General features: G+C 38.1%; 2 protein-coding genes across 2 annotated transcripts in view; one reads left to right on the top strand and one right to left on the bottom strand.

Annotated features, from left to right (window-relative positions):
* LOC140239003 (ventricular zone-expressed PH domain-containing protein homolog 1-like) overlaps window positions 1-10,835 on the bottom strand; it is a 29,404-nt gene extending 18,569 nt beyond the window's left edge. Inside the window, 1 exon segment of the mRNA XM_072318899.1 lies at window positions 10,627-10,835. Within this exon segment, the coding sequence (XP_072175000.1) occupies window positions 10,627-10,835 (209 nt within the window).
* LOC140239279 (zinc finger protein 862-like) lies at window positions 2,955-4,849 on the top strand. Its single transcript, XM_072319151.1, has 3 exons — window positions 2,955-3,280; window positions 3,647-3,859; window positions 4,282-4,849. The coding sequence occupies exons 1-3, from the start codon at window positions 2,955-2,957 to the stop codon at window positions 4,847-4,849; spliced, it is 1,107 nt and encodes a 368-aa protein (XP_072175252.1).
* Window positions 10,836-12,007: the final 1,172 nt, after the last annotated feature.

Below are 12,007 nucleotides of genomic sequence, written 5' to 3' on the forward strand. Positions count from 1 at the left end.
GTATGACCGCTAAGAGGGCGAAGGAGAGGGATGAAAAAACCCCAGGAACAATATCTAGTCATGTACTGCGCATGGAGAAGGAGCAAGAGGAGAAAATGACCAAGATCTTCAATACTGCATATTTCGTGATGAAGGAGGAGGGATCATTTCAAAGCTATGTGCGGCTCCTCGATTTGCAGAGGAAGAATGGTGTAGACCTTGGAGCGACATACACAAGTCATGAGGCCATGAGAAGGTAAAGCTTTAGGCTTATAAATAATTTTGAATATCAGTTTATAGCTATGATCTTTCTGTATTCTCTTCTAATCTTGTACAAGTAGTGTTCCTGCAGTGTGGTTTTATTTAGGGAAATGTGTGGGATTTGAGAGGGAAGGTGAGAGAGGGAAGGTGAGAGAGTAACGCAATAATCGTTTAATGTCATCAACGTTTGAGGTACAGAGTGTCCGAATCATATAGACACAATTTATTTTAATGAAAATGTGTCCAAATGTCATATCCCCCCCCCCCCAAAAAAAAAAAAATGCTCGGACTGTAGGTTTGGCTGGGCCACAAACATCTACAAATCTTTAGATAACTTAGAGGGGTACAAAACACCTTACTTGAGAAAAATAAATGTCATATTTCAACTGATCTGATGACTCTCCGTAACATAAGAAATTCTCTTTGATTTTTTTTTTTTTTGAAATAAAGATTCACTGAACCCATCTACGTAGACCTAAGGATGACAGAGCTAGAGGCTGTTAGGAAATCCCGATATCTTAGCATCCTAGTCGACTCCAGCACGGATGTCAGCAACAAAGACTTGGAACTGGTGTATGTCCGATACTTGAAGAGTGGTCTACCGATGAACATGTTTGTGGGCATCGAGGAGCTACAAAGTGCTGATGCTATTGGTCATAGGCATGCCATCGAAAGAAGTAAGTGTGATATTTCATAATTCATTTCAATCATTCTATGCCATTTCTAAAAACAAAACATGTATGTGTATACAGTGCACTCCCGTTACAACGAAATTTCGTTTAACAAAGTAAAACTTCTGGTCCCAAAATTATCGCCATTAAACTAGTCTATGGTACTAAATTCGCTTACAACGAACACGGTTACAGGGAAATTTTCGTTAAAACGAAGTCTTTTTCGAGTGCCACTGACAAAAGAAAAACAAAAAATTGAGTTCCCTCATCAATGATAACGAAATGCGGATCGCTTCCGAAAATACGTATATAAAACAAACATTTCACAAGCGTCTCTGCAAGGGCGAACGCTTCAAATCACTGTGTGCTCGCTCCGTGTGTCACGCACAGTTTCCGAGGGGAACTTGCTTTATTGTAATACAATCATCTGAAATTTCGATTTACTGTTCCGAAGGTTCTTTAATACAAAACACACATATTCTGATACACCTAAATGTCCGTTAGTTCGGAAACGAAATAGGGTTTGTCATAACGAACATTTTAATTTTTGGTTCGCTATTATAAGGTTCGTTAATTCGACAAACAAATATTACGACGGTTCGTTTGTCCGAAAATGATACAAACATTCATTTATCGGAACACTTTAAAAGGTAAAAACGTCTCATTAATCCAAAAGAAAAGAAGGTGAGACCACTAACAAAGCTTAGGAATTGCAAACCTTAAAATCGTCTTATAAGATAACTGAACCTTCGATATAACTAACCTTTCTCATTTTTTTTTTCCTTCGGAATAACGAACCTTATTTCATTTTCGGATTAAAAAAAAAAAAAAACTTCGGAACAACGAACCTTCAAAAAAGTGATCCTTTCTCATTTCTTGATTTACAAACCTTCGGAATGACAGACCTCATTTCATTTTCCGATCAACGAACCTTCGGAAAACGAATAATATTACAAGTGTATTTATATCTAAATTATGAACTTTCGGAATTCATAACAAATCTTCGGAAGAGTAAAGTTTCAAGTGAACAATCCTTCGGAATCCCGGGAATGGCGAAACTTCATAGGAGCCTTTGGAGTAACAAACTTTTGGAACAGCGAACTGTAACCGAATCCTAAACCGTCGTTTTCTATATAAAAACTATACAAAACTATACAAAATTTATGCTCTCTTCTAAATGTAATATTCAAACGAAATTAAAAAGGTACCATCCCATTTCACATAACTTTCCAGTGTATGATGAGTATTCATCAAACGGAATATGATATATGCGTGATTTCCTTGTTTTCGTCATATGCAGGTATTCTATTTGTTCGGTTATAACGAAAGAAAACTGCCAGTACCGAGCAATTTGTTATAACGGGAGTGCACTGTACAAATTTAAAAAAAGATTAATAAAGGTCCTATGCTAATTATTTCTTGTTTTACCCAAGTCAGATTGCATGTTTTAATCCATATCCTGCATATACATTGGTAAGCCTTTAGATGCAAAGTAGGCCTACAAACATACTATGAAACTAACTAAAATGTGGATATATGTTGACAACTGCTATATCTAGATTTCATTTTCTTTTTTTTTTTCTTTTTTTTTTTTTTGTTGCTAAATTTGTACAGTGGACTCCCGTTATAACGAAGTCCTCGGGACCGGCAGTTTTCTTTCGTTATAACGAAATTTCGTTATAACCGAATGAATAAACAATAAAAATACATAGAGTTGATAATGTTGCGGCCCTAAATTTTATTTCGTTGTAACCGGAATTTCGTTATAACCGTGTTCGTTATTACACTGTACCCATTTATGTAAATCGTTGTCGCATTATTTTTGCAGTCCTGGGTCTTGCTGAACTGACTGACTGGCGGGATTCTATTGTTGGGTTTGGTGCAGACGGAGCTGCCACAATGCAGGGCGTGAACAGAGGTCTTGCTGCAAGACTGCAAGCGGACTTTGAATGGATTGTCTCCATTCACTGTATGGCACATCGCCTGGAACTTTCAGCTGGGGATGTCATCAAAGATTGCAAATTGGTTCGCGACATCCTGGACATGATGGAGATGAACTACAAACTGTACAAGGTTTCTCCAAAGCTGTACAGAGAGCTGCATGAGATGGCAGAAATGATGGGTGGTGAAAAGGTCAGGAAACCTCAGCGCACGCAAGGAACTAGATGGCTTGCTCATCTGGGGAATGCTCTGGATGCAATCATGAAAAACTTTGCCCCGCTGATGAGCCACCTAGAGGATCTCATCGCAGACCGTCGATCAAGTGCTGACATTCAAGGGAAAGCCAAACGAATCCTGAAGATCATGACAGATTTCCCCACACTCAAGTTCATGTTCTTCTTGCAAGACATCCTCGACAGTATGAGCAAGTATGTTGACAATTGCGTTCCATTGTTATTAGCTCTACACCTGTACGTACCTGCACTGTCTTGTTTCAGACATACAATCCAGATTTTGCAATTACTTAATCAATGCAAGAAATTACAAAATGTAAAGTCAGGGGTCAAATTTCTAGAAAAAAAATAAAGATGAGATATATAAAATTCATTTACTGTTTTGTTTTACTTTTTTTTTTTTGATTTTCTTAGGCAGGACACGGGAGTGATTATGAAGTGCAGCAGGAAAATTAACTTACGCAGGTGTATTTATCGTAAACATGTATTGCATGAAAGAGTACACATATAAAACTGTTAACTTATTTGATTTTTTTTTTCTTGTCTTCATGATTTCTGCAGGTTGAGCCAAAATCTGCAGAAGGATTCATCCAGCCTTGCAGAAGCTTCGCGTGCAGTGGACGCAACCTCCTTCCAACTAGGAAGTCTGGCAAAGAAGCCAGGAATGTATCTCCAGTCATTCCTGGATGAGATGGGAGAATCCAAGGACCAGACTGTATTCAGGGGACAACAACTGAAAAGGACAGAGATGGAAGAGGAGTTTGAGGCAAACAGGTAATCAGTATTACCGATCAGTACTAGTACTTGATTTTCAACAGAAAATTATAAAATTAAAACACAACCTGCATTTTTCGTACCGGGTATTTTCACATTAGAATTGAAGTTAGATTTTAGGAAGAAAAAAAATTGACAGTCATATGACTTTTTTCTAAAAATAAGAATACAGAGCTGAAGCTTGATCTGCTTTATGACTACTACCATTGCCTAAAGGCTAACCATTTTTTGTTATTTTTTTTTTTTTTTTGGGGGGGAGGACAAGATTAGCTTCAGTCTTCATAACAAAAAAAAAAAATACAACGTATGATAGTTGTTGGGTTGTAGCAGTGTCAGATGTGTTGTCAGTATATCAGTTATAGTTAGTCTCATTGTCCAGCTATATGTCTAATTTGTTGTTTGTTCTTCTTTTGCATTTGTAGGTCAGACGTGGTGAGTAAACTGCAGCGGCACCTCACCAGACGGTTTGAAAGTCTCAGACGGGACGAGGTGGCTGCTGCAATTACCATACTCAACACCCGTCAGTGGCCCCAAACAACAGAGGACCTTGAATCATATGGCAACGCAGCAGTAGATTTCATCTGCAGGCATTTCTCTACTGTCTTGACGCAGCACAAATGCGAACTGGCAAATGTCATGTATGAGTGGCAAGAAGCAAAGTTGTATGTCAGTAGTTTGCCCACAATGAAGAGACACAACGCATGGACGGACATCATGCTGGACGAAGAGCTGAAGGCACATATTCCAAACTTCATGCACCTTGTTGAAATCCTCACCGTCCTGCCTCTCTCCACTGCAGCTTGTGAACGTGGATTCAGCTGTATGAAGCGGGTCAAGTGTGATTGGAGGAGCTCACTGAAGGTTGACATGCTGTCGAAACTGATGTTCGTGGTCCTCAACGGTCCGGAGGTGAAAGACTACAATGCAGCTGGTGCACTCAGCGTGTGGTGGAAATCAGAGAGAGCACGTCGTCCAAATTACATGGATTAATTCGCTGCTTATCCCTGTCAAATGTGCCTGCCCATCTCAAAGAAAAAAAAAAAAAAAAAAACCCACAAAATAGTCACAGATGAGAATTCACTTCAATGGATGAACTTATGTCATGACCAACTCACTTTTTCTTAAGTTTGTGTTAACTGGGAATCTTTTTTTCTAGTACAGTTAAAATTTGGTAACCGTAACTTGTCTTAAAACAAACCTAAAATCAAACAGAAGCAGCTTTTCTATGAACCTCTTTTTGGGGGAGGGGGAAGGTGCTGCTTTAGGAAATTTATACTTCTGCTGAGCACACCTCATACCAGTTGTAACTCTCTCACACATGTATGGGTGGGACCTCCATTTTATGCCCTACCGGAGGGACAGAGTGTAAAAAAAAAAAAGTATACAGAGTATATTCAGCATCAGGGTATGTGGATTTTGTACCACCCAAACTATACCAATCGTGCCAAATTTTACAATCGCAAACAATAACTTATCATACGTCCTGTTTCTTGAAGTTATGAACATGTCTTTCAGATGTATGACACTGTTATTACTACTTTGTAAGTTTTTGGAGAATATTTTTTTTTTTATATCTATCCTATGGTAGTTGAAAGCATGGTGTATAGGGACCAACTAAGTTATTATCATGAAATTAACAGATAACTTCCAATAATAAAAACTCTCACTCTCTTGCCACTGTTATTTGTTTGTGTTGAATAACATGCCCATTTGTGCCCCCATAGCATACATGTACAGTGAAACCCCGTTATAACGAGTTCGGTTATAACGAGGAACCGCTTATAACGAGGTGATAGCGTCGGTCCCATTTTCCTTTGCGTGTAAACCTATGGCAAAACGAATCGGTTATAACGAGTTCGGTTATAACGAGATTTCGGTTATAACGAGGACATTTTCGGCGCATCATGATAAAGAAAAACATAAGAAATTTGATCGGATATAACGAGGTACCATTTTTTGACTTGTCGCTTTTCAAACACGCGACAAACGAAACACTGAAAATCGAATTCACGCTATCCATGTCTTTTTCCCGTTTTGCAGAGAACAGTTCCTTCCATGTTTTCTTCTAAACCACGCAATAAGACACATTAATACCATCAGATGTTCCTACTAAATTATTAAACATAATCATTCGATTTTCTTTTTCGCGAGATCACACGCGTGCGTAATGTTATAGGTCAGACCACAGCGCAACAAGGGAAAAAAGATAACGCACTCAAAAACTGTTCATGTGGCGACACGTAGCAAATATGGATATTGGAATGCGTGTGCAACTCAAAATTTATTATCCTTTCCATTTGTAGTCCCAACTTCCAGTTCTTTCGCTGGTGCTGGTTAGCAAATATGAGTGTACATTGTATGATTATAGCCGAAATAATTAATGACTTCACGATCTCGCCGGGTGACGGTAGCGTAAAAATAAAACGCGAAGGGATTTTCGTAAGAAGATAAAGAACGCATCTTTAATCCCTTCGGGCGCAACGATAATACATTGTATGAGATTACAGCCGAAATGATTCATGAAATCATTGCATTCCCGCTGGGCACCAACAGCGTAAAATAACCTCGCAAGTTACGGTAAACGACGCACGTATGTTACTCTGAAATCATCGCGATCTCGCCGGATATGACAGTAGCGTAAAAATAGTTGAATAACGCATGTTAAGCTACTTTAATCGGTGTTCAGAAGAAGAAACAAGCGCATTTGAAAATTTGAATAGATCTGGGTTTGTTCATTATCACAATTTTAACAACGCATTTCACAATGAAGATTTTTCTTTCTTTAAGAATGGTCTACGAGGAACAGATTTGCGTAAAAAGGATCACAACTTGACCTTCTAACTTCAATCCTGTCCCATATTTTTCAAGAACGGACGTACAAAATGCGAAGAAGAAAAATGAACAACGCATCTTAAATCCCTTCGGGGGCAACGAACATACATTGTATAAGATTACAGCCGAAATGATTCATGAAATCATCGCATTCCCGCTGGGCACAAACAGCGTAAAAATACCCCGCAAGTTACGGTAAACGACGCATGTATGTTATTCTGAAATCATCGCGATCTCGCCGGTTGACAGTAGCGTAAAAATAGTTAAATAACTCATGTTAAGCTACTTAATCGGTGTTCAAAAAAAGAAACAAACGCATTTCACAATTTGAATAAATCTGATATTGTTCATTATCACAATTTTAACGACGCATTTCACAATGAAGATTTTCTTTCTTTCAGAATGGTCTATGAGGAACAGATCTGCGTAAAAAGGATCACAACCTTCTAACTTCAATCCTGTCGCATATTTTTTAAGAACGGATGTACAAAACGCGAAGAGATTTTCGGAAGAAAAAAAACAACAACGCAATTTAATCCTTTTGGACGCAACGATCATGCATTGTATAAGATTACAGCCGAAATGATTCATGAAATTATCGCATTCCCGCTTGACACCAACAGCGTAAAAATATCTCGCAAGTTACGGTAAACAACGCATTTATGTTGCTTTATTTGCGCTGGCGTTTAGAAAAAATTTAACAAACGCATTTTATACAATCTGATTTTAATATAATATAGAAGTAAAAATAATATAGATATAAAATAATTTCCCTTTATTCTCTCGATAATAATGAGCCATAATAAAACGCAAAGGATGTTCTTAACTTTCGTTAATGGGTATATAGGTGCCTATTATAACGTCGTCCTTATGTTTTTCTTTGTTTTTGATGCGTACGGTTATAACGAGGTACCGATTATAACGAGGTAATATCGCCGGTCCCACGGACCTCGTTATAACGGGGTTTCACTGTATTTTACTTCATTCAGTTTTATAAGTGTGTTGAATCGAGAAACAACACGTTATCGTGCATATTTTTGTATATTTGTTTTTCCGCAGCAAACAATCAGAGAAAGCAGTTATAAACAACTTGCAAAAGTAAACTTAAGCCATCTCATGACTTACGTGTTTTATTTATGTTGAATAACTTGTCAAACCGTTGAATATTGCTGCTGCTGTTGCTGTTGTGTGTGTTTCACTGCACTGATATGTGTGGGTGTGTGTATGTGTGTGTGCGTGTGCGCGCATGCGCGAGTGTTCGGGGGGGGGGGGGTAAAAGTAAGCAACAAAAAACAGCAAAAAAAGTTTACACAGTTTTTTCTGTTGTTGACCGGTAAATTTTATGTTCGGACCGGTAAAAAATGGGAAAACTGGGTATCTACAGGTCCAACAGGGACATGTCGGACCGGTAGAAAAAATGGGTTAGTGTGCAGCCCTGGCTAACCAACACCATCATACGTGATGGAAGACCAGCTTAGCATAGCTGAATATGGGCTATCCAACCATCTTCTCAGATGGAAAATGAACAAACAAACAAACAAACATACAGTACATACACAGTTGCCAATTTGTCTTATCAATTCTCTAAACTTTTACGATTGATAGTTTTTTTAATGTGTCTTATTTTGTTCTCAAATTTCACTGATTTACTTCTCATGATTTTTTTGTTTTCAAATAAAGCAACATATTACTAGGATGGAATTCTCCTTTAACCCTACACTAGAACCTCAGAGGCTACATGCAATGTGAACCTCTAATCAAAGAAGGAAACAGTAAATTACATACTCAATTTGCATGAGTTTAGGGGAAAAACTCATCTGTAAGTATTTATGGACACAGTTGCATGGTAAAGAAATACAGAGACTGTCAATGTGGTCATTATCATTTCAGGGAGAAAAGGGTTAAGGCAGTTTGACCCTTTTAGCAATTCATTAAGCCACATAAATCAAATTTCAGCCATTTGTCCAATTGTGCCATGATGAATACTGCACTGAATAGGATTTGGGATTTAATGACTTTTTGTGTTGTTTTTTAAACTCTCAAAATTCCTCTTTCCCCATATCCACCCACCATTGATAATCATGGTGCACTTCAAAATTGATATGCACATAAACAGAACAATGCCGTACATGTACATTCATCAAATTAAATGTGAAGTGAATGAAATGTTACTACCGGTATATAAAAAACATGCTTTACTCAGGGGAGAAGTTCTACATTGGCACCCAAATAGTGCAATCGGACCATGAATATTAATCATATACTAGCATACTTTTTTTTTCCACTTACAAGGTATTCCTCTTTTTTATTACAGGTAAGAAAAAGAATATGTGTTTGAAATTTTTGTCTTCTTAAACAGTCATAGGGAAAGTATTAAAAAAATCTTATGACCAAGTTCAAAATGTGCTGTTCAATCAAATTTTCAAATTTTTTAAATTTTTCTACTTGTGTAAACAAAACTGATAACTAGTTACCGGTAAGCATACAAACAATTTCATGACATAAAATATCACACAGAAATTTCATCAAAATAACTGTAGATCAAGCTGAGTATTCGAAGTAGATACAACGTATGTACTGCCTTTATACCATACAGTGGAGTGATACTAGTATTTTTAACACTTTTTCTTTATAAATCATGAATTAATAACTAAGATCATACATTAATCAAACATGTACAAAGAGCTAGTAGAAAGTAACAGTAACATACTGATACATGTGATGTTGAAGAGCTTCTTGAGACTGATGGGTGTATAATTTGCATTATATATAAAGTACATGTATCTTTGTAAGGGAGTTGGCAGGCAAATTAGGTAGCAAAAAAGCAGAAAATCAGCAACAGATTTGTGTGTTCTTGGGACTTCAGAGGTGATTGGATGTAAACCAGCTCTAGGTTCCTAGTTCAAGCCCTAGTATGACCACCTGAATCTCAGAAGCTGAAGCAAACATTATGTGCTATCATTTTTCCCTTTTTGTATTCAGAGGCAACCTTTAACATTCATTTGTTATGACAGGAGATACAACATGCACCCAGAATCCTACAGTATGTGTGCGAGAGTCATAAAACATGTCCATATTGTAGTTCCATAAGTATTTCACCTTATTTCTTGCAGGAGCAAGGGGGGGGGGGGCAGAGTGGAAACTCAATGAAGCAAGTTTATTTCAGGCACATTATAGAAAAAAAAAAGGTGATTCAGACATATCCTTGTGTTGTGGTTTACCACAAGTGACTGTTCAAAGATAGTGAATGTCTTCTACCAGGCGTTTTGCATCATAGGAGATGAGGAAAGATTTGATCACTAAAATCAGAGTGGAGCTTAATGTTACGATGATCTAATTTTGACTACCCCCCTCCCCCTTGATATTTAGGGAGCAATTCACCTTGATCCTTTCTTTAGAGTCACTCCTGACTAATTCAGCACTTGGCATTGAAGTATGTAATAAAAGCATTTTTAAAGACGTTTTTCATGTTTTGAGTGAATACCCTACATTCATTTTTTCATCAAAAATTTGCTTCAGTTAGCGAAAAATTCTGATTCATGACAAGAATTCATGCTCTCGAGTCTTACACTTTTATTGTCAAACTAATGTGCCATTATCAAAGAAAATTATATTTTTCTCACATACAACTCGATTCTTCAAGTCATGTATGGAAAAAAGAAATGTTTTGCACCTCAAATCAATGCATGCTATGGAAGGAAAGGTACATTTAAGGAGACAACGCCAGTTAGCAAGCTCTAATGAGACTTTGAAAATAAGGACCTTCCGCATTTGATGCAGGCTTCTACCGTTTGCGCAATCCAATTTCTGGTCATTATAAAGGCCATTGTTTGCTTAAATACTGCATATTTTGTGAACGAATACAGTAAACTGAATCAAAGTGAATGAGTTTATCGCTTTGAATTTGAATGAGAAAACAAATACATTTACAATACCTGATTGCAGTAGTGACACGAGTGATGCATATTTCCACAACTGCCTGGTCATTGTCACTGCGAACATAGTTTTCGCATGAGGCAATCTCCTGGATGCAGTAGAGTGCACCAGACAGGTCATGGACAATTTCCGAGTCCGGGATGGAGAAGAGGTCTCCTGCACGCGAGAGGTCCCGCCGCGACAGCACTTGGTTGAAGAGTTCGTGCATTATGGCATTATTCACGTGGAGATGTCAGGAAGGCACGATATGAAATGAGGCACATCACACAGTGCATATCCAACTGTGGAACACTCTCTAACCTTGGGTGTGGTCATCTGTCATCATACCATACGTCTTTTAGGAAAGCCTGTTGAGAAATTCAGAGAATAAATCATCATTGATCAATCAAAATGAGAGGATGTGTAAATCTTTCCCCAAATGGATAGTCAAACAACTTTAAATCATACTATAGCTATGGCACTTTACTTTTTTGTCAGACTCCATATTCATGAAGGTGGTTTAAATAAAAACCAAGGTTTAAATTACAACATGTAGAAACTAGAAAAGCACTCTGAGAGTGCAGACCTCCGCCAAGCAGCTACATGTACTTTCAAATTGCTTTTCCCAATGAGATTTTTCTCCTCTCCATCACTGGGGAAAAGCTCTTTGGGCGAGAGCAGTAATTTCCACTCACAGGTATACATGCTGAAAAATCGCCCGATTTCCCAATATGTAGAAGCCTTTGTTACGTCATAAACCCTCAGCTGCGCGGCGCGCCTCGCACTAGCAGAAACTAGGGCATGCACTTTAGTGCGCGTATGCAAACCTCAATACGCGCAGTCAAGAACTCCCACGTTCATTGACCCTACCTGCCAAAATATCAAAAATCCTTCATCAATTCCCCCAAAATTATTGGATCGCTACCAAAATTTAATCAACTGTTACTTGTATCATTCTAAACCTTTCCTGCAAGTTTCATCCAAATCCATTCACTACTTTTTGAGTTATTTTGCACACGGACAAACCAACGCAACGGTAACGAAAACATAACCATAACCTCCTCCCTTGGCAGAGCGGAGTAACAAGGTCCATATCCATCAACACACAGTTTTGATTGGATGACTGTCAGTGAATGCAACCTGTCATGTGCATTTACGGAGAAAATATGAACTAAATTCAAACCACCTTCGGGAATACGGCAGCCTTTACTTTACTACATAAGGATAGGAGATAGTACGTGGTCTCCCTACTGCAACTACCACCACGACCATGTCCATGACCACATCTACATGCACTAACGTCACAAGTTACCGTCTACCACCAGTAGATCTAAATTCACACCAGTTGAGACCTGCTGTTAGAGAGTTGCTAGACCTACTCGATACTCTTCTCACTCAGAT

This window comes from Diadema setosum, chromosome 15 (assembly GCF_964275005.1).
Source record: "Diadema setosum chromosome 15, eeDiaSeto1, whole genome shotgun sequence".
In the NCBI taxonomy this organism is placed as follows: domain Eukaryota; kingdom Metazoa; phylum Echinodermata; class Echinoidea; order Diadematoida; family Diadematidae; genus Diadema; species Diadema setosum.